This window comes from Polistes fuscatus, unplaced genomic scaffold (assembly GCF_010416935.1).
Source record: "Polistes fuscatus isolate 324 unplaced genomic scaffold, CU_Pfus_HIC Scaffold7, whole genome shotgun sequence".
NCBI classification, from domain to species: domain Eukaryota; kingdom Metazoa; phylum Arthropoda; class Insecta; order Hymenoptera; family Vespidae; genus Polistes; species Polistes fuscatus.
The window spans coordinates 6,835,308-6,858,008 of NW_025113151.1; the positions used below are offsets into that span (position 1 = coordinate 6,835,308).

Consider the following 22,701-nt stretch of genomic DNA (forward strand, 5'->3'; position numbering starts at 1 on the left):
AAAGATATTATTAAAATATTCGTAAAATATATTATTTTTTGGATTTTCTTCTTCTTTTCTTTTTTTATACACTGCAATAACGCATTAAAACAAACACACTGCCATTATATACATTTTTGTATTATCAACGATTAAGTAACGTGCTCTTGTCTTGTTGGGAATGTATCTATTCTATCATTAACAGAAAAAACAATAGATGAATTTGAATCAACAGTTTCTGTAGTTCCATCCGTGTTTACAGTACTGTAATCTGTAATACGTAATAATAATAATAATATAGAAATTATTTAAATGTATCTATTTATGTGATTATTAATATAACATTTAATAATTTACCCGTGTAAGATGGAAACGGTTTTATATACAATATCATTAAAAGACCACAGATAGCAGAACCACCGCAAACATATGAAAGTATATTTCTGTAATAATCGGTAGTAACGATAAATCTACGTCTGTAACAAAAAAACGAATATTTTTGTATATTTAATGATATATATATTTTGTTTTCTATATAAAAATATACTAACAAATATTGTATAATCATTACTGCTAATCCATTGCCAAGTTTATCAGTAAAACTCATAAATCCATATATGAATGCTCCACTGTCCGTATTTTGACCTATAAAGTCAGCAGTAATTCCTAAACTGGTTACTAGTATGATCGATCCAGCAGAACCTAATAATTCACACTTATTTAGAATATTATATTGGCTAAATAATTCATTAACGTATTCTCTTTCTGTATATTTTTGTACGTACCTAGCAAAATGGATACCGGATAAATTTGATAATTTGTATACGTATAACCATTTCCAAATCGTATCCATATACAAGCCAAAAGACCAAACAATATGCCAATACAATATGATATTTTTCTTCCTAATTTAGTATTTAATCTTTCTATAATTAAGGATGTTACAAAACTACTAATAAACATAGTTAATGGTATAATAGCTAATAACGTAGCTGGCATATTTAAATATTCGTGTAAATATAAAGGTATATAAATTTGTGACAAATTTACAAATAATCGTGTTGGCATGTAAATGCATGCCGCTTGATATAATTGTATATTTTTTAATAATACTGATATAGGTCTCGTGTTACAACGCAAGGAACCTAGAAATATCGATTATGAAATATAAAATATATAAATCTTATGTAAATGTTAATCGTAAAATATCTTACCATCCGAATTATTGATATTTCCTTCCTTAACAAAAATATGAAATATAAGAGAAGTAAAAAGTCCAATTCCTGTTACGCATAATATAATAGTTTGAAATTTATTAGCATCTCCAGGTCCAATTTGTGCATCAGGAGCATTATTGTTCGTTATATGCAATAATGCCCATGTTGTGCAATATACAAGAATATTTGAGGATACCGTAAAACTATATCTATTTCCAAATACACAATGAATATTTTCAATGAGAAATATTAGAATATAAATGTAAAAGTATTTGATAAAAATTGAAACCTTACCTAATAGCTATCAATTCCGTTCTTTCGTGTTCAGTCGGTGTTAGTTCGGCAACCAAAGATAAATGTGAAATTTGTACTGATGCCCAACCAAACTGAAATATTATAATAAAAGCAGCATAATATATTAATTGTGCCCACTGATGTGCATTCTCGCAATTAATGCACGGAGAAAATATAAATGGGAATGTACAGAACACGCAAATGGTTCCTGAAAAATAATATCGTATCAATGTACAATTATTGAAAATAATGAATAATCGAGAACAAGTCTGATTATAGAGAAAATTATGCATACCTAACAAATGCCATGTCTTTCTTCTGCCATATTTACAAAGCCAAAAATCATCATTTTTATCCGAATGTAAACCAACAAATGGAGTAGCTAACGCATCAGCTATTTGACCGATAAGTAATAATACTCCTGAAAGAGTAGCACTAAATCCCAATACATAATGAAAATACACTAATAAATATGTAAACCACATGGAAGCGCAAATATCATTTAAAACATGTCCTACTCCGTAGGCTAATCTCAATCTAATTGGAAGACGCTGGACTATCTCTGTGTAATCGTTGATTGATGCATCTCGATTGGTCTGCATTGTAAGAAGAAAGTTTTAACTATTCCTATATAATGCAAAAAAAAGTAATAATTACTTCATATTTTCATTTCGTTTCATTTTAATACTAAATATCATTTTCAATTAACCTATTTTATCACTACAATTATACTTTTATTATGTTAAAATTGAACACATATAAAAATACTTTCAATTATATAAAACATTAAGTATGATTTACCTTTAATTTTATAAAATCGTAATAAATAAAGCAATGACATTAATTCCACATCATAATTCAATGATTCATACCAAGTAGGAACATAACCTTTCAATATGTCATTCGTACATACAACACACTCACGTGACTTGAAATGGATTTCCATTGATTGGACTAAATTAAAACGTGAAAGTAATGTTTCGCAAAAAATTTTTTATTCTAAATTTTCTTATACTCTGGATCAAAAATAAATAATTATTATTATTTTACTATTATAATATTGTTCCCTGATTATTAATTAATTATTATAAAATAATGTCATAATGTTATTGCATTTATGACATTTGTAACAATAAAGTTAAACTCAAACGTTATCAAAATTGGATTGTTATATAAGTAAACTTATAAACTATATAAAATTAATAGAAATTAATAAAAATTATTGTAATTAATGTTTGTTTTATCTGTCAATTATTACTTTTAAATTTAATATCAAAATTTTGAAAAGAAAGTACAACGAAAGTATTGCATGTAATTAAGATACATATTAACATTAATATAATCTATACAGCAGATCTAGGTAAAGCGGATAAGGTGCAAATTAACAATTTAACAAATTTGGCACGGAGGTTGTAAGACCTTAGGGGAAAAATAGCGTATGATTGACAATATTTTCTAATTCACAACAAAATGTAATTACATATCATAAGCGCATATACAGGATCAATTTTTTTACATTAGTCGATAAACATGGAATGTATTATATAAAATCAGATTTGTTCGTAACAAAGTAATTAATGAAATTAAAATTTCTCCGATTATTTAGATTTTTCTTTCTTTTTTGTTTTTTAAATAGAATATACATAATATAATAATCTGGATAATAAATCACTTGATACAAGTACATTATATTACTCTATAACAGCATTGTTAATTCATTTACAATATATGGGAAATATATTATTATTATTAAACGCTAAGAGATGATCTCGAATTTAAATAAAATTGATATCCGGAAAATAAGAATGTAAGAACGTAAATACATGCTGCGATCCAGCAATTGTATGCATTTTGCGTATAGCTCCTTTCAGCTTCTATATAGAATTCATTCTGATTAGAAAAATATGTCCTTTCAAAGTTTAAGTCTTCAACTAGAGCTACGCTCTTTATATAGAAAAATATTCCCATCAGGACCTGTAAAAATGGCACAACAAACATCAGATACATGTAATCGAGTAACATTTTTAAACAATTTTACTAAAGTTTTTTTGATTTTTTGACTTTACATTTTAATGAAATTTTTTAATTGTAGATAAATATCTAAAACTACAAACATAGTTGCAACTTGAGTATGTGATTTATGTAAAATATATAAAAGATATAAAAATTATTAAAAAATTATTAACGTTAAATAAAACTCACTAATTGGAATATACCCCATACAGAAAGTACTAAGCCACATAGGGCATATTTCGGACCACATACTTTCATGGTATTTAATAAATTCGTTACTTTGCTCTTTAGCAAAGTAACCTCACAACGATTACACTAATACTTCCTCACCGATAGATTTAACAATGCTACGCCCTCGACAATCATATGATTCTAATCGATACGTCACACTATCGATATCGTGCGACATTATCGACACTTCCGGTATTTGAAACGGAGAAGTGGTACTTTTTCAATTATTAAATGAAAACGATTAAAAACATTTATTTTAATAAATAATATTATATTGTAATCATTTTAGATTTAATTTTAATTAAAAAAAAAAAAATAAAAAAAATAATCAAATATATCATATGAGAGATACTTTTGTTTCTATATATGTGTATGTATATAAAAACGTATATTAATTTCGATTATAGTTAATAGAATAAAATATAAATATAAATGATTAGGTTATATTTTTTCTATCAAATTTAATATATTTAAACATTGAAATATAATATCTAGATTATCATGAAAAAGTGATGAAAGTTAGTTAAATGGGATAGTAATCGCATAATTGACAAAATCCTGGGGTCGTTTAATACTATCGAAGATTATTCGCACACAATTTTCCTTACGATTAAATAGCAGGTCTGATTCATGCTTCCTGCTGTTGCCAGCCCTGATTCATAGAGGATCATGGTTGACCGATTGGGTTAGTTTGTGTACTACTTATTTTTCTTTAATTAATATCTTCACGTTTCAAATGGAATTCAATTCAATTACTTGATGTATATTAAAATTTCAACGTTTAATTTATTATTTTCGCGATCAATTAATTTCTATTATTTCGCGTGTCGCGAGGATTTATGCTAATTGTTAAGGATAATGGCGTATTTAAGTGGGCTGTGTGATTTTGACATTTACTAGATGTTAAATGTGTCGTGTGTCGATAAATATTATTATCATTATTTTGTTATTTTCTAATTAAATTTATTCGTTTTCTTGATTATATTTATTCCTTAGTTTCTAACATAACCTTGTTTTATTACGTTTATTACAGTAAACAGTGAAGCCAATGCAAGACGCATCACGATGGTGGAAAACTGCTTCGGCAGTTCAGGACAGGTATGATTAATACGATAAGTCAAATAATGACGAACAATGAATCTTACAGAATATTTTCTTAAATGATTTTTACATTTTTTTTTCAAGAATAATTTTAAATACATATTTTGGATTTATCTCTCTTATCTTATCGTTCAAAGTATTTTGTTCAATTAAATCAAACATCTTTGAGTATATTATTTAAATTTTATTATACAACGTTCAAAGACAATTATTATGTATTATTGTAATAATATTATAAAATGTTTTAATTTTCTAGCCACTGGCAGTACCTGGAAGAGTTCTCGTAGGAGAAGGTGTATTGACAAAAATGTGTCGGAAGAAAGCCAAGCCTAGACAGTTCTTTTTATTTAACGACATATTAGTATACGGGAATATAGTGATTAATAAGAAAAAGGTAAATATTAATATTCTTATACGATAGTATCATATAAAACAAAGGTAGTAAACAAGTAACACGTGTACCAAACTTGGCAATGAAAAAATTGTTGATGACATGTACACGTATGCAAAACTCACCTGTGCTTTCGATCAAATATAATAGAAAGCACAGGTTATCAATGTAATCATAAATATGAAGTTGATAAGACTGGATGTAATAATTGACATTTAATTCGATTTTAAAGTAATCGTTGAGTACGTTAAAATGTAATTACTTTTTTTTTTTCTATATGCTGACAGTACAACAAGCAACACATTATACCATTGGAGGAAGTGAAACTTGAATCTTTAGCTGATGATGGTCGTAAGTTAAAACCTATTTTCTTTGTAATATATATTTTCGTCTTATGTATCTTTAAATATCATTTAACAATCTCTTTGATTATGATTAAGAACTGTTTACCTTGAAGAATATTTAAAATATCTATTTTGACAAATATAAGGGATACAAATATATTTGTTATTTATTCCTTTAATTTTATCTAATAACTCTTGTACAATTTTATTTATACATATTTGATAAATATGTGTAACGAATAAAAGAGTTGTGGGCTTTAATTATTACAATTTCAGGGATTATACTTCAGGTACTAAATCGGTCGCATTGAATGCAACTTTTGCAAGAGTTTAAGTATAAAGAAAAGTAGGATAGTAATTAATCATTATTTATAGAGTATCGCAATGGCTGGCTCATTAAAACAGTAACAAAGTCGTTTGCTGTTTATGCTGCTACTGCAACAGAAAAACAAGAATGGATGGCACATATTACAAAATGTATCGAGGATTTATTAAGAAAGAGTAGGTAACATTACTTTGCTATAACATTTACATTTATAATTATTTAAAAACTAATTCTTGTTATAATAGGTGGTAAGAAACCAGTAGAAATTCATGCAGCGGTATGGGTACCAGATAATGACGCACCTATTTGTATGCATTGTAAAAATACACAATTCACGGTTTTAAATAGACGGGTACGGTTATTTATTTTATATACATTTAAATGCAATAGATTATTTCAATGCATTAACTATAATTTATATTTTTGCAGCATCATTGTAGACAATGCGGTGCGGTAGTATGTGGTCCTTGCAGCAATAAAAAGTTGTTATTACCTGGACAAGGAAATGGAAAAGCCGTCCGCGTATGTTTGCAGTGTTATGATGCAGCTAGTAAAGTTAAAGCATCAGCTCCGGTTAATATCGACAGTATAAATAATAAAGATCAACAGCGTAACTCTGCGGACAGTTCAGGAGGTGACAGTTCTGGTGATGACGACGATGGAAATAAGGATGAAAGTCACGATGAAGTAAGAATATTAATATTTCTATATAATTGAATATTTTGTTTTATAAATTTAATATAATTGTGTCTCTTCCCCTTTCATTTAAGGTGCTTTATGTCGATACTTCTGTTTATTCTAAATTTATGTTTTAATAACGTATTTTTGTATTGCAGCCTAAATTTTATTCACCTCTCGCTCGATGAAGATGGTTTAAATGTAACATTTATGAAAACAAAAAAAAAACAAACAAAATGATTATAAAAAAGGTTATTAAAAAACATATTTTAAAATGCGAATCATATTAAGTTCAAGATTTATACTCAAATTTATACTAAAGTCAGATTTTTTGAAAAGCTTTTAAGACGCATTATTAAAATTTGTAAAAAATTGGGATAGATGTCTTTTTTACGAATGGTTCAAATAATATTTATAAAATTATAACACACACACACACACATACACACTCAAAAACACGTAAACACATACACATGTATACAGATGATAATTCATGTATAAATAATTTATTTGACAATGCTTTTGCGAAACACTTTTAATCTGAAAAATAGGTCACATATATATAAACAAAATCGTGAAATAGTTTAAAAAATTTTTTAAACATTATTTTATTTTTTTTGTAAATTAACTAGATTGGAATTATTTAAAAAAAAAGCATTTTTCTTTTTGTTATATTATTTTTCATTCCTCGTCATAGAAAATAAATAATACCATATAGTGCCTTTCCATATTAAAAAAAGAAAACATTCTTATTATAGTAAGATTAATATCGGAAAGTTTATTTTATTCCAGAATATTTGCCTTTTTAATTAACAATTTTTGTTATGAAGTAGAAATAATTATGATTCGAGAAAATATAAAAAAAAAATTGATTCAATAAATTAATACTTGATATGGAAAATTTCATATCGCAATTATACGTTCACATTTTCGTGTATTTTTGCTTTTTAGATAATTAAATATATAAAAATGATATTGCGAGATACAATCACACATTTATTCTTGTAAGTAATTTTTTACGGCAATAAAAAAATTATGTGATTGATACTATTGGTAATAATACATGAACTTATATATATATACAATGTAAATTTATAATTTAAAATAATTAACAACTAGATGTGATGTATCATTAATATTATTAAGTTGTTACGTAGTTTCTATCGTATTTTGTACACTTGTTGAATGTTTAAATAATCTGTTTGCATCTCTTAAATTGAGAAGTTTAATTCTATCACCTGGAAAAAGCCATAAAAATAATGATCATTGATAACCGATGCGGCTTGAATAGAAAATCTGAGACCGGTTCGTCGAGATTAGTGTACTTCTTAAAAAAAATTATATCAATTTTTATTTTTATTTAAAAATAATACGACAGAAAGTAAGCAACAACTTAATACAAAAGACTTAAAACATTTTACTTTTTCTTTCACACACACATATATATAAATGATAAAGGAACAGATATTTGTTACGATGTCTAAATATTTTTTAACTGCCGTAAATGAAAACGAAAAAAAACCAAACAAGATCTGTAATATTTAAATATTTTACTACAAGTTTTGTACAGTATACATTTGCATGTCTTGAAAAAGAAATATTTTTATTATAAAATCAATAACAATAATAATATTAATGTCATCAAATAATAATAATTATTATAATATTAATTATAATTATATTAATACTAATAATGTATTATAAAATTAATTGTAGACAAGATATAATATGAGGAATAGATGAAGTTAAACAAATTCATGAAACTTATGTATCATTATGTATAAAGAAACCTTCTATAAAACATAATATTTAGATAGAATATACTTTACAAATTTAGTATATAACTGTGAATTATTCTAATAGAGTATGATTACAAGCGATTTAAAAAAGAAAGTAAAACAAAAAACTATTTTTAAATCTTTAAAATTTATTGCATATAAATTTTGTATAAATATTAATTTTCTATTCTTACGTGTCATAGCAGAACTTCTCAAAGTGTGAGAAAAATATTTGCTTGGTTAAAACGGCTAGCCAAGTGGAAAAATTTGTTGAAGCCTTATATTATAGCGTACGATAGAAGATACATCCGTTTAGTTATCATATATTGTACATTCTTTTGTATTTTCTAATACTTTTTTATAACGTTGAACTAAATCGCTAATAGATCTTCTTCTGTTCGTCGCATCTTTAACATTATTGACAGACGTATCTTTAGTTTTGGTCGCATTATCTTTTTCAGTTTCATTATTTGATTCGCAATCATCGTTATGTAAATTGTTAGACTCTTTGAAAATACATTGAGATTTTAATTGACTGATAGTATTAAATTTATCAGGTGTCATTACTTCTCTGAGATCGAAGAAACTCTTTGTTGTACTTCTCAGATTAAATTGCGATATGTTACGCGCTTCTTCTATACTTGTTAGAGTAGTAGAATTAGCTTTTATAGAATCTGGTATTGAACTTATACTACAGTTACCTATGCACACAAACATACAAATAAAATATTATATAATTAATTATAATATTAATTAATTAGATTTAATTATAAAAATATTTCTTACCTTTTTCACAGGCCTTTTTTGCATACGATACAAATAAACGTGAATATTTTCCTGTGCGTTTGGCAGATGAAGAATTCATTTTGGGCAGATGTGAATAAGTTTGTAAAATTTTATCGCTATTATTTAACGACAAAGTATCATCAAAGTTAGTACGTGCTACTAACAAGTTAGTTCTTAATTGGGAAACAGGTACATTGGTGATACCATGTCTTTTGTATCTGGAAAATAATGATTTGTGTGCACCTTCTATCGGTGTAAGCACTAATCTTTTTAATACATCGTTTCCCTCCTCACAACAATTGGTATTAATTTTGATAGGCGGAGACGAACAAAATATATTATTTTCAAATGCCGAAATATTTTCTTGAGACGTTTCGTTAATTTTCTTCTCATTGAAATGTAACTTTAAATTAGTCGAAATACTTTCTATAGACGTCGTTAAACTTTGAAACGATTTTATTCCAGATGTAATATCTTCTTGGCTTGCTTCTATTTGCAAAAGGCACTTTGATAAATCTTTCAATTCATTTTTCTTTAAACATTGATAGACTTGGCATAATAAGAAATTCAGTAGTGCAAGAAAATTGTGTAATACCAATTTTTCGTCAATATATAAGTTATGAAGAAGATACTGAAATAAATTTGATTAATCAGAACATAATCGTCTAAGACTTATTCTATTTTTTTAAATTATATTTATAAATTACTTGTATATTCGTCGACAAAGGAAGAAGGGAAATCGTAGAGGAATGTACTTTTCCAAGTTGATGCGCGTCTAATATTTCTGTACCATTAATTATACTGGAAATCATATTGGTGATTTTATTGCTAAGAATTTGTACTTCCTTGAAAATCTTATTTTTTTTTCTTATATACGATAAATTTTCCTTTATATGTTGTTTCCATACTACAAATAATATTATAATTAAATTATGTTTATCGTTTCTCAGTACTACGTATATTATACATAAATATACGTACATTCTATAATTTCTGTACTTTCTATATTCGTTAGGCACTTTTTAATGCTCGAATCAACCGGAGCCTTAGACACCAAATTTAAAACAGATTGTTTAACTTCAAAAATGTCTTGCTTTACGTTAGACCATGCTTCTTTTTCTTCCCTAAAAATACAAATGCAACAAATAAAACAATATTTCAATTTCAATTAACCATTTGAATAATTCCAGTGTTTTTTAAGAAATATCAATTACTTCATATTAATTTTAAATGTTTCCTTCATTTTGGTCATATTTCTGTGATCAGACATGATATTAAAAATAGTATCTTTATTTATTTCCTGGAGAGTTGTTTTCACCAATTCGTTTGTAGAACCCAAACGTGGTGCATAAAAAACATTTGGGTCAACTGCGAATCAACAAAATTTATTAGAGAGTTAGCTATACAAATAAAACATTAATTTTTCTTACAAAACGTATACTTCTAATGAATATAATTGCAATTTTAAAAAAATATATATAAAAATCTGTTTTTACATTTGCAAACATTACTTGTAAAAATTAAATATCAAGAAAAACACATAAATACTTACAATTCCTTTTAATGTAAGTTCTTAAGACTACTGTAGAAAGTTTCCACATAATAATATTAAACTTCTGTCCATGAGCGCGAACCAAAAAAGATGTAAGAATAGGAGGAAAATTGACATCAGAATTTTCTTTCGCTATTACATTTAAATAATCTTTAACACTGTTACGATATTTCACTTCTGTTTTCTTGCATGTTACCGGCCACTGAATGGATTTTTTAAAATACTCTGCATCATATATTGTTAATAAATATTGTGAAACATGCATGAATCCAATTGTATTGGGTTTGTTAAACATTCCCTAAAAACGACAAAAGGTAAAATAATTTGCTAAACATTCATTATCATATTAATATAAATTAAATGACACACACACAGAAACAATGATAAATAAATAAAATTAAATTTTATAAAATGTACCTCTTTGAAATGTAATTTAAATTCATCGCTTGTTGGAATTACTTCCGTTAAAAGAAGTACATTACGATAAAAATACGTGTTTACAGCCATTGTTTATGATTTTTTAAACAAAATGAACAAACAATAGTTTTATAATGTAATATATTTAATCATTAAATACTATGCTAAATTATTATTTATTAAACTTATAATACACACATATACGCTATTTAATAACCTAACTTGAATAACGTTTAAACCACTTTGAAATTTCAAAACATAAGCATCAGTAATACAACTACAAGATAGGAAACCGGATAAATTTTTTTATTTTCTATCAATAAGAAAACTATTTTTTTCCAATCTTTCATTTAAATGCTTTATTTTTCTCTTTATCTCTTAATTTTATTTTTATTAACAAATACATCTGATATACTTTTGCTAAAAATTGTTTAAGACAGCGTTTCCATTGCAAATCGTATCCGGCACAACTCTTACTTAATTTTCATGAATAATATATCATTTGAAAGGTGAAAGTTAAAATATTTAATCTTACGTTAGTTTTTAAATTTGTAAACAAAATTTTAATTTTACGATTAATACATTAAAAACATTATTAATTTTTGAAATAATTTTGTTCATAGAAATATAACCCAAGAAAAAACTACATAATTATTGACTTGACGCCATTAAAAAATATTTGTCTATACAAACAATGAAATTCATGCTGTGTGTAATTCTAAAAAGATTTGTTTTCTTTTCTTAAATAAGTTTACAATAATATATAAAAAAATAAAATTTATTATACTTGCAAACATTTTAATTTATAAAGAAAAATAGTAAATGTATCATCAAAATATACATAATTTGTATACGACAATTCTACCAAATAGATCTGTACTTTCATTAAATATTATTTTAAATGATTTTCCTAAAGCCGGATTTCTTAATGCAAAACGTTGACTTGCATTAATGTCATTTGGATAAAAATATTCCTGAAAAATGGTGCTTTCATTATCATCATCAATGTTAACCAAACAAACTTTCCCAGCGAAGCCGCCTTGAAATTGAATCTCAAATCCAGATATAAGATTTATTTCTTCCAAAGTAATCTTTACCCATTGTGGCAAGCCCTGCAACGTGTATATAACAATATTGTATTGAGCATACATCTTTAATATTTCAAATTCTACAATTTCATTATATTATATTTATTAATCTAAATCAGGAAGATGGCAAATAAGTGGTATATGTGCCAAGTTTGGCATGAGGAAATATTTTTAATGGTGCATGTATATATGCAAAACTTAACTCCAAATTCGATTGAATTTCATAGCTATACTATGAGAAAAGAAATTTAATATTTTATTAGCATAGATTAAATATAATAATAATTAATATTTATTATATATACACATACTTATCTGTATACACTTTACATAGGTACTAGCACGGATAAAAGATCACTATTATTAGCGATATAATTTTTCAACACGCAGACCAAACCCTATTTGCCATCACTGATCTAAACATTAAGTAATTAGTTACTTACGGCATCAGAATACCAACACGTTTCATCATAATCATCGAACATACATTGTTTTCCATAATTTCTTGAATCTTTATTCATTACCGTACTAACTCTAATTAAAATAAATGTTTTCTTTTTAACAATAATACATTAATACAGTATAATATATTTTAAAGAGATAATTAACAAAAATATATACATATGTAAATTATAATGTATATATAGAAAGCGAAAGAAATACCATCAAAGAAAAAAAATGTTTGATTAGATAAAAGTAATTTAAAGTAAAAAAACTAACCTACATTCGAATTTGCATTCCTTTAATAAATTGCTCATTATTATTGTGTTTATTTGTACATTCAATACAAATGTTTATGATTATTAATGTTTTTATAGGCTAGAATAATCTAAAGAATAACAATATTTTACCCGTTGATTTTAGATATAACGAATAATTATAAAATAAATAGTTATAATATTAATATTTGGAAAGTTTAATTATTTTATAGATATATATACGTAAAATTGATAAATTTTCTTTTCTTTTTTAAAATTGCTTACAAGAACCACCATTGTAAGATATAAACCCAACAAATATTACATTCGCGTAAGTATACGTTTACAAAATTTTAAATTATGATGAAATAAAAAATTTTCAATTGATATAATTATTATTACAACTATACTATTATGTTATTAGAAATAAACAAAATAAAAAATTTAAAAACTAAAATTATTAATTCATAAAATTAATTATATTATACATCACAATTTGGACTTGTTTGATATTTGCATTTTGGACATCATGCAATTGTTCGTATATATTATTAATTAAAAACAAAATTGACAATAAAAATAATAAAACAAAATGCAAAAAGAAAAATGTATTAAAAGAAACGTAGGTCTATTAATTATAAATGAAAAAACATACAATAAATAAATATATCGAATATAGCACAATAACTGTTAAATGTTTTATTTTAAACAATTTAATATTTGTTCCTCATTATTAAATTTGAATTGATAGACATTATCCAAATTTGTTAAGAATTTTTGAATAAAAACAAACAAACAAATTTATTTAATTATTAAAAAAATAATAATAAATATAAGAAGTATATCACGTTATCGAATTTCCTAGTAAAACAGAGGCTTGCGATTGGTCGTTAATTGAAATAATAAAATTCAACCAATCACATTTGTTCGAAACTTAAGTGAAATAAATTTCGGCATGTCGTCGAATATACGAACTATTGTTTGATTTTAAGAACAAAAATGTATAAACAGTACAAGCTAGTCGATTCGCATCAAGTACTGTGATATATCTAAGGCATCAATGGCTTGGATTTGTTGTGCATATTCTTTGTAATAATTTTGAGGGTAAAGGATTCAGAGTTTAGATTCTTGATAAAGATTTTTTTCACATCTCTACATATATACTACGTCATAATGGCTGAAAGCCGTGAGGTGATTTTAGCTGATTTTCAGGTAATCTATTTTCAACAAAATATATACATTAAAGTTTAAGGAGTAGTCAAAAATTATTATGATTTAAGGTTATGGTTGCATTACTGAATGACATTGGCAATAGTTGAATGTAAAGACATTTCGAACAAAGACTTTTCTTTTATATGTTATTTATATTTTATTTAAACTATATCGGTAATAATAATAATGATATTAATGACAATTAATCATTGCTAATTTTTCTTCTTTAATTAGCCTTTTTTTTTGTTTCGTTATTGTGAATAATTAGTAATTAATTGATATTTTTTTGTGTAATAAGTAGTGTTGCTTTTTGTTTTTAGGAAAATCAGATTCAATTTTTTTTCTATTTTATATAAGAAATAAATAAAGTTATAAATAAGATCATAATTTTGTTAATTTAATTTTTTGCTACAACTTTAATTACATTTTTTTGTGTATAGGCTTGTACAGGAATTGATGATGTTGGTGAAGCAATTCTTTATTTGGAAGAAACAAACTGGGATTTATTGGTAAATATACATAGAAAATTCTTATGATTGAATGCGTTATTATTAAGATATAATTATAATCATATGCAAATATATATTTTGATAATGCAGGCAGCGGTAAATCAAGCAATGCCACGGGGTACTCAACAACTTCCATTTGATATGGGTCCTGAAGTAGAAATGATAGAAGAAATAGGAAATATACCTCATTCATCTATAATAACGCAAACAAGTTCTATCAAAAATGCTGATTCTGCTAAATCAGATATAATAGAAGATGTTAAACCTGGAACGAGTCAATCAAAAGTTGCTAAAATGCTTACATTCCGTATTAATTATTTAAGCAAGATATATAAAATAGATATATCTGAATTATCTACTGTAGGTAAGTGTTTAATAAAAAAAAAAAGAAGACCTTTTTTCTTCTTTTTTGTTTTGTTTTTAAAAACCTATTTTAATATGTTATATTAACACGTGATATAAAATTTTAAATGATATTGGTAATATCTAAGAGATAAAAATAAATATTAGGTGAACTTAAGCAATCTATATGGGAACAAACAAATGTTACGCCGTGTCAGCAACAGATACGTGGATGGAAGAAGGAACCTCACACGAATGGTACTGTTCTTCAAACGTTAGAATTACCAATAGAAAATTCGTTGTTTCTGACATCTTTATCGAAAAACTGGGATTTAGCGGACGAAATGTATGTAATTTTAAATTATATATATATATATATATATATATATATATATATATATGTATAATCAATTTTTCTTTATTGTACTTATTAAAAAATGTTTTTTATGTTTTTAAGTGTATGTTTGTCGGATCGTATCACATTAACTTATACTCTAAACATCAAAGATGAAATACACAATAAATCATACAAATTAAAATTTCCTGGAACACATACAATATTGGATGTCAAAACAAGTGTATATTCATTGATTGATGTGCCCGTTCGACATCAACAATGGAAAGGCTGGCCCACATCATTGAAAGATGATAATGTAATGTTGGCACAAAGTGGTGTACATTATCCAGAACATGATTTATCAGTTAGTAAGCTTCCTTCTAAAGAAGAGAAAAAGGTACTTTCCAAATTATTCATATTCCATATTATATTTTTTTTTTATATTATTCTACAATAGAATATTTGCAATTATAAGATGCATTATACAATTGTAATTATTAATGAAAGAAATTATAGATTTAAGCTCGTTAAATTGAATAATTAAATTTAATATAATTTAAAGAGAAAAATAAGATACAAATTAAAGATTAAATTGTGAAGTGGATAATAGAATATAAATTATTCAAATTATTCAAATTATTGATTTGGCAAAATTTCTTTTCTTTATTTTTCTTTATTTCTAAGTTTTTAGAATGAGCAACAAAAAGTTTTGGATTAAAATAATATATTTCATGATTTTAGGATGTTGTAGAATTAATTGACAGTGATAGTTCTATAGATGAACCGGAAGACGTAGAAGAATTTGATGTTCCTGAATCATTTAATGTTGAGGATGATATTTTTATAGATAATATCACGTCTACCAAAATACAACGTCTTAGTAAGTATATTAAAAGAAATTAATTAATGAAAAAATATAATATTATTCATTTAACATATTGTTGCTTTAATCTTCTATTTAAATTTTTTATTTGACAGTGCCGGAAAATGTAGAAGATGAAATAGTGGGTACGCTACACTTTGCGGAACAGTACGAAAAGCGTTATGGTCGTAATCATCCAGAATTTTTTACTGGCACATTCGAAGACGCTATAAAAGAGTCATGTTTAAAGCCTGCGAAGGAGGTTTGTTTAATACATAAATATTTTAATATTAATTTCAACATTTTACAAATTTTAAATAACCATTAGAAAATAAAATCAATGTTAATTGTGTTTTAGAGGAAATTATTAGCCGTATATTTACATCACGATAACAGTGTCCTAGCAAATGTATTTTGCACAGAATTACTAGGCTTTGAAACAGTGCTTCAATTACTTTCTGCAAATTTTATTGTCTGGGGTTGGGATATCACGTATGAATCTAACAAACAAAAGTATATATAAATAATATTCTCTATCTGTTTTGCGTACATTTAATCCCAATGAGATTATTTTTATTAAATATTACATTTTGATTCATAGATTTTTGACATCAGTTAATCAAACACTTGGATCTGTTGCTGCATTAACTGTTAGAAATATTGACATTGACACTTTACCAGCTCTTATGATAATAATGAGATCTAGATCGAATACTGAAATATTTACCATTGTACATGGTAATGTGGGAGTTAATGAATTACTTACTAATTTAATTCAAGCAGTTGATGTCTTTCAGGTAAATATTAATATCTACTTGTATCTAAATGATCGTATAACAAAAGAAAATTTCTAAATAGAAATATTAATATATTATTGAGTATAGGAACAAAGGCGTACAGATATTGGCGTAGAAGAAGAAAGACAAGCTAGAGAAAAAGTCAAACAAGAACAGGATAAAGCTTATCAAGAGAGTTTGGCTGCGGACAGGTAAATAGAATAATTAATCGTATTCATTTCTTCAAATATACTTTTCATTTATATATATATTCATAGAGCAAAAGAAGAAGCTAAACAAATGCAAGAAGAGATTGAAAAAAGACGAAAGGAACAAGCAGAAAATGAGAGGCTAGCTGTAGAAGCAAGGAAGGAAGCTCATAGACAGGCAATAGAATCTAGTTTACCTCCTGAACCTCAACAAAGTGCAGGCGATGGTGTTCTCAAAGTAAGAGTACGACTTCCAGCTGGCAAATTTCTTGAACGTAGATTTCAGCCAGATACACCACTTCAAACACTCCTTAATTTTTTAATCGTCGAAGGTTATCCCACGGAAGAATATAAAGTTCTTTCTAGTTGGCCCCGAAGGGATGTAAGTAGATCATGTAAGCAATTTAAGTTCTTATTTTATAGTTACCTTTTTTTTTACTGATTGATTAATCTCCAAAGTGTTGGGTTTTAATATCATCTCTCGTGTATATTAATTCTTTTTGTTTTGTTTTTTTTGTTTTTTTTTTTTTTAATAATAATGTTTAGCATAAGCATTTAATCGTATTACAAGAATTACAAACCTAATATTGTCAATTACAGTTAACATCAATGGATTCTAAAATGACATTAATGGAACTAAAGTTCTGTCCACAAGAAACAGTAATATTAGAGGAACGATAAATTATTTGTTATAATTAAATTAAAGTGTAGATGTTAAACATCAAAAAATATTCTTAAAATGTATTTATTTAAAAAATTTATGATAGTAAATGGTTAATTTGAATTCGATTTATTATATAATGACAATATAACATAATTCTTTTTTCATATATTTTTTTTTTTTTCTATATAGACAAATATTAACAGGTGTAATTTGATTTTGTAAAAACTCATTATTATCTTTTCATACATGTGAATTGTATGTTTTAAATATCCACTAAATAATAAATTACATTTTGAACAATTCTCTCGAAAATTTCATTCTTATTATTATTATTAAAAAATAAGTTGAAAAATGAAGTATAATAATACAAATTTTGTTAGTCTTGCATATATTTTAATTACAAGTATAAAGATGCAGCAAAAACAATGTCTCTCTTCATGAGTTTAATCGCTTCGCTAAATTTATTTTCTAAATCTGTATTACCAATATTTTTAGCAGCTTGACATAATTGTCTAAGAACTTCCTCTAAACGTCTCATACATCTTATTATCGATCCTACAATATATGAACGATTATAATTTATTATCGATCTTTTAACGATAATAAAAAAATATATACAGTGGGTGATCGATTAACGAACATAATGTATTCAAAGACAATATTGCTAGCCAAGTTGTTTCTTAATTGATTACTCACTGCATATATATTATTTTATTGATTATCATCCATACCTTCAAATATATCTGTCATTTTGCATATTTGTAAGAAACTTGCACCTTTACACCAAGCATAAACAACATCCATCAGGTATGGTTTAAATCCTTCGACATATGCATCTTCATCTAATTCCAAATTAGCTTCAGTTGAAACTTTAGCTATCCTTCGTGCTAAGTCTTGCATTTGTCTGAGTGGTCCACTTAATTCTTCCGTACTTCTAGGCATCTCATTAGATTTATCATCACATACAAAACAACTAATTAATGCTACCATTTGCGGTATACTTAATGCATTAAATAAACCATTAAAAATCATTTCGGTCATTAGCAATTCATCAGCACCGTTTAATTCACAAGCAACCCTGCCTTTTAATTCTATTACATCAGCCGCTGTACAATAGCCCATTCTTCGGAGTACACGTTTTCTACACTTCAACTCGTCCATTTGTAGTATCGATTTAGCCTGTTTTAATTCTGTTTTAGCTCGCTTTAATTGTTTACCTAATTCTTCTTTATGTAAAAATTGTTCATATAATGTACACACATTAGAATCCTGTATTACAAAAATGAAGTTAAAGAAATTTAATACAAATGTTGAGTTAATTCGATATTCATTATTAATAAAATTTATAAAAATATCAACACTTACATTAATAGTATATTCATATTTTGGGGAAAAGAAAAAAAAGATATTAAATGATTTAATTTTACCTTGTGCAAAGGATGTTCGTATAGTCTTTTTTCCAAAATTTCAATTTTTTTAACAATGTCTTTAAAACTCTGATCCTCAATGTGCATATCAGCTATGGGATGCAATAATGGTGGTCCATCTGGGAACCGTTTTTTCACTTCGTCAATAGTTCTCAGTACACTCTTTCTATTTGCATTGGGCCTTAAATCATTTGGATGATATAATCTAAGGGAACTGATTTGAGTAATTAACGTATGTAAAACAGGAACAACTTCCATATCACCTTCCTCTTCATCTTGACAAGGCATTGGACATCCTTCACTTGATTTTTTAGATACATGAAGTAAAATATCAACGATCAAGGTGGTATTTTCCTTTACTGGATTTTTAGGAATCTTTTTACTGAAATTTACTACAATACCCCAATCAAATGTTTCTTTTCCATTTTTCACCTAAAATTAATAATAATTTAAGATATTTACAAATGATTTTACATTCTACTAAAAGACGTACTTTTACCAATCTACCAGGTTGCAAAAATGGAAGTAAATACTCAGGTTTTGTTATAAATGATCTAAATTCAGTATTTAATCGGTCTAATTGCTCGCGAATATCATGATACGACGATATTTCATCATAATTTTCGATATTTATTTCATTGTAAGTGGTTTCTAGCTTTTTTACATCTACAAAAATTATAATAAAATAAATAAAGTATATATTATGTTTAATGTTAAATATATAATGATACTTCATGTAGAATACAAACAAATACATACTGTTGTACAAATATGGTATACACGCTTGATTTTGAAATTGATAAAAACTTCTCTCTAACATATATTCCGGATTAATTTCTTCTACTCTTAGAAGATTAAGTACCATGTTATATGTTAGATGAAAAGCAGAATTAATTGGATCAGCTTTTCCTTGTACAATTTCTTTACCAACGGCCGGACTAACTTGTTCATCGATCATTAAAATAACTATTCCTTTTTCATCCAAGCCTCGTCTTCCAGCGCGTCCGGACATCTGTATATATTCACCTGACGTTATCCAACGGAAATTTTTTCCATCAAATTTACGCGGCGCTGTAAACAAAACCGTTCTCGCAGGCATGTTTAATCCCATTGCAAAAGTTTCCGTAGCAAATAATGCTTTGATTAATCCTTCGCCGAATAAAATTTCCACGGTTTCTTTTAAAATTGGCAAAAGACCGCCATGGTGAATACCAATGCCACGTTTTAAAAGAGGAAGTACATTTTCAACTTGCGGTAATCTTCTATCTTCTTCGCTTAATACATCCATAGCATTGTTAAAAACTTCATCAACCAATTTTTTTTCATCCATTGTATTTAAATCTAATTGCGCCATTTGCATGGCATACACTTCACAATCTTTTTTAGAAAAACTGAAGATTATAACTGGAGCGAAATTTCTTTCCATAATCATCTTGACCATTTTAAAGATATTTGTTTGACCATCGTTGGTCACTCGAAGACCACCTTTACGACCTTTCGTATCGCCTTTAGCCGAATCTCCGTGCTGAAGACACGCCATGGCTCTATTGAAATTTTCCTCTTTAAATTGTCCATTTTCATCTACAACCTATTGTTATATACAAAAAAATAAGTTATAACATATTTTATATGCATTTTACTTTATTACTAGTAATAAACATAAAATCTACGTACCAAATGAATACCATCTCCACCAACTGGAAATATATAATGTTGTAACGGCGTTGGTCGATAATCTGTATAAACAACATGACAAGGTTGTTTATGTAAATGAGCAACCCATTCAACGAATTGACGTGCATTCGGTATAGTAGCAGAGAGGAATACATAATGTACATTATCAGGTAAAAGAATTAAAGTTTCTTCCCAAACTACACCTCTTTCTTTATCGCGCATATAATGAATTTCATCGAATATTACCCAACCAACTTCTCGCATAACCTAAAAATAATAGTTTCATGTTAAAATTAGTATGATATATATATATATATATATATTATACACAATAAGGATGATTAATTCAGTTAAACCTCAGAACCCCTATAAAGCATATTTCTTAAAATTTCTGTCGTCATAATAAGAACACTAGCTGTTGGATTAATTGTAACATCTCCTGTTACTAGTCCTACGTCCTTAAATTCTTCATAAAATTCTCTGTATTTTTGATTACTCAAAGCTTTTATGGGAGTCGTGTATATAACTCTTTGTTTGTTCTTTAAAGAACAGGCTATGGCATATCTATTAAAGGAAATTATCTTTAGTAATTATTTAATTAATTGGCAAAACATATTAGAAAAATCAAAATATATATAAATATGCATACTCAGCGACAACAGTTTTTCCTGCCGATGTATGAGCAGAAACAAGAACGGATTGATTATTTTCTATACACAGTATTGCTTCCTTTTGAAATGGATCCAAAACGAATTTATATTCCTTAGCTGGTTTTGTTTGTTTAGTTTCTAATTTTGTATATTCATGATCAGGTGGTACAGCTACTTCATGAGTACATGACTCTATTGCTTCCATGGTATAAATTTTTATACGTGATGACAATTCATCGATGCTATATTAAATAATATAAATTAATAAGTTTCTCTCTCTTTTTTTTAAGTTACGATACAAATTTTACTGTAAATAATCGGCTGGAAATCTAAGAAAAATTCCTTTGTCAAGTAAATGTAAACATCTATAATTTATACCATAAATTTTTAACAAAGCTTAAAACTTTAAATGGCCTAAGTAAATAATATATAAAAAGGAGAAAAAAAAGAAAATATATAAAATCGTTTACATACTTGATATCGTCTAAAATAGAATCTGTTTTTAATCTTTTCACCACTTGCTCCTCATGGTCATTTTCAAGATCACATTTTGATTTTTTATCAATATTAATATTCCTATTAAGAAAAAATTTTCAAATGAATATTAAGTTAAATGTGAAATTATAGGCTAGTCAGAAAATTGTTTATGCTCTTACTTTGTGTATGATGATTTTTGATCAACATCTTTCGTTGATTTGGGTATTATTTCAACGATATCATTAGGCTCTTCAAAAACATCAAATAAATCATTGGAAAATCCCGCCATTGATAATGATTTTGATATTTCTTTAGCATAAATATGTAAAGAATAAAAAAAAATAAATATCGAATACCACACGTGTGATGCATAAACATGAACATATAGGATCGATTAATGAGTTTAGAAAATCATAACTAGTGTGCTGCCAACCTTACAGTATTATAAGATCCCTAACATTATTCCTTAATAGTAATAATGAAACGATTGACAAATGCTATCTATCGATATCAACACGAGTGATAATCGACTTACGACTGTTGGCAACATGTCTTAGAATTTACGTTTAAATAGATGCAATGCAAAAATAATGGAATATCATAGTTGGGCGTAGTAAAAAGTGTAAAGTAGCAAGGAGAATTAAATGAAGTGCAATTTTACTTAAAATCT

At 26.4% G+C, this 22,701-nt stretch overlaps 7 protein-coding genes and 1 long non-coding RNA gene across 11 annotated transcripts; 3 read left to right on the forward strand and 5 right to left on the reverse strand.

Annotated features, from left to right (window-relative positions):
* Positions 1 to 31: 31 nt before the first annotated feature.
* On the reverse strand, positions 32 to 2,441 carry LOC122524471 (major facilitator superfamily domain-containing protein 12-like). Its single transcript, XM_043646776.1, has 8 exons — positions 2,292 to 2,441; positions 1,786 to 2,117; positions 1,491 to 1,698; positions 1,194 to 1,405; positions 765 to 1,124; positions 531 to 681; positions 337 to 455; positions 32 to 250 (listed from the first exon to the last, which is right to left on the reverse strand). The coding sequence occupies exons 2-8, from the start codon at positions 2,090 to 2,092 to the stop codon at positions 132 to 134; spliced, it is 1,476 nt and encodes a 491-aa protein (XP_043502711.1). The 5' UTR covers positions 2,093 to 2,117; positions 2,292 to 2,441; the 3' UTR covers positions 32 to 131.
* A 662-nt stretch (positions 2,442 to 3,103) lies between these two features.
* Positions 3,104 to 3,875, reverse strand: LOC122524474 (ribonuclease kappa). Its single transcript, XM_043646780.1, has 2 exons — positions 3,693 to 3,875; positions 3,104 to 3,464 (listed from the first exon to the last, which is right to left on the reverse strand). Exons 1-2 carry the CDS (start codon positions 3,759 to 3,761, stop codon positions 3,240 to 3,242), a joined length of 294 nt encoding a protein of 97 aa, XP_043502715.1. The 5' UTR covers positions 3,762 to 3,875; the 3' UTR covers positions 3,104 to 3,239.
* A 443-nt stretch (positions 3,876 to 4,318) lies between these two features.
* LOC122524473 (pleckstrin homology domain-containing family F member 2) lies at positions 4,319 to 7,014 on the forward strand. Of its 2 annotated transcripts, none has more exons than XM_043646778.1 (8): positions 4,319 to 4,419; positions 4,768 to 4,832; positions 5,092 to 5,229; positions 5,514 to 5,577; positions 5,946 to 6,071; positions 6,141 to 6,247; positions 6,325 to 6,582; positions 6,732 to 7,014. In XM_043646778.1, exons 1-8 carry the CDS (start codon positions 4,404 to 4,406, stop codon positions 6,759 to 6,761), a joined length of 804 nt encoding a protein of 267 aa, XP_043502713.1. In that variant the 5' UTR covers positions 4,319 to 4,403; the 3' UTR covers positions 6,762 to 7,014. The 2 variants fall into 2 exon arrangements, with proteins under 2 accessions (XP_043502713.1, XP_043502714.1); XM_043646779.1 differs by having other exon boundaries at positions 6,015 to 6,071.
* Positions 7,015 to 8,531: 1,517 nt separating this feature from the next.
* On the reverse strand, positions 8,532 to 11,389 carry LOC122524475. The gene is made up of 7 exons (XM_043646781.1): positions 11,107 to 11,389; positions 10,690 to 10,987; positions 10,352 to 10,505; positions 10,119 to 10,261; positions 9,845 to 10,044; positions 9,138 to 9,768; positions 8,532 to 9,052 (listed from the first exon to the last, which is right to left on the reverse strand). Exons 1-7 carry the CDS (start codon positions 11,194 to 11,196, stop codon positions 8,664 to 8,666), a joined length of 1,905 nt encoding a protein of 634 aa, XP_043502716.1. The 5' UTR covers positions 11,197 to 11,389; the 3' UTR covers positions 8,532 to 8,663.
* Positions 11,390 to 11,523: 134 nt separating this feature from the next.
* LOC122524477 lies at positions 11,524 to 11,996 on the forward strand. The gene is made up of 2 exons (XR_006305550.1): positions 11,524 to 11,615; positions 11,730 to 11,996. It is a non-coding gene; the product is annotated as an uncharacterized LOC122524477 (long non-coding RNA).
* Positions 11,890 to 13,063, reverse strand: LOC122524476 (nuclear receptor 2C2-associated protein). 2 transcript variants are annotated; one of them, XM_043646785.1, is made up of 3 exons: positions 12,919 to 13,063; positions 12,638 to 12,728; positions 11,890 to 12,218 (listed from the first exon to the last, which is right to left on the reverse strand). In XM_043646785.1, the coding sequence occupies exons 1-3, from the start codon at positions 12,930 to 12,932 to the stop codon at positions 11,937 to 11,939; spliced, it is 387 nt and encodes a 128-aa protein (XP_043502720.1). In that variant the 5' UTR covers positions 12,933 to 13,063; the 3' UTR covers positions 11,890 to 11,936. The 2 variants fall into 2 exon arrangements, with proteins under 2 accessions (XP_043502720.1, XP_043502719.1); XM_043646784.1 differs by having other exon boundaries at positions 12,915 to 13,063.
* A 751-nt stretch (positions 13,064 to 13,814) lies between these two features.
* LOC122524421 (FAS-associated factor 1) lies at positions 13,815 to 17,977 on the forward strand. Of its 2 annotated transcripts, none has more exons than XM_043646701.1 (12): positions 13,815 to 14,104; positions 14,545 to 14,613; positions 14,704 to 14,977; positions 15,124 to 15,301; positions 15,413 to 15,689; positions 16,034 to 16,172; positions 16,271 to 16,416; positions 16,513 to 16,667; positions 16,756 to 16,951; positions 17,039 to 17,142; positions 17,209 to 17,534; positions 17,740 to 17,977. In XM_043646701.1, the coding sequence occupies exons 1-12, from the start codon at positions 14,066 to 14,068 to the stop codon at positions 17,757 to 17,759; spliced, it is 1,923 nt and encodes a 640-aa protein (XP_043502636.1). In that variant the 5' UTR covers positions 13,815 to 14,065; the 3' UTR covers positions 17,760 to 17,977. The 2 variants fall into 2 exon arrangements, with proteins under 2 accessions (XP_043502636.1, XP_043502635.1); XM_043646700.1 differs by having other exon boundaries at positions 13,816 to 14,104; positions 17,209 to 17,521.
* Positions 17,978 to 18,174: 197 nt separating this feature from the next.
* LOC122524425 (exosome RNA helicase MTR4) lies at positions 18,175 to 22,515 on the reverse strand. The gene is made up of 10 exons (XM_043646707.1): positions 22,211 to 22,515; positions 22,029 to 22,130; positions 21,554 to 21,796; positions 21,261 to 21,468; positions 20,905 to 21,171; positions 19,990 to 20,818; positions 19,724 to 19,896; positions 19,231 to 19,662; positions 18,535 to 19,072; positions 18,175 to 18,358 (listed from the first exon to the last, which is right to left on the reverse strand). The coding sequence occupies exons 1-10, from the start codon at positions 22,318 to 22,320 to the stop codon at positions 18,201 to 18,203; spliced, it is 3,060 nt and encodes a 1,019-aa protein (XP_043502642.1). The 5' UTR covers positions 22,321 to 22,515; the 3' UTR covers positions 18,175 to 18,200.
* Between the last annotated feature and the right edge of the window lie 186 nt (positions 22,516 to 22,701).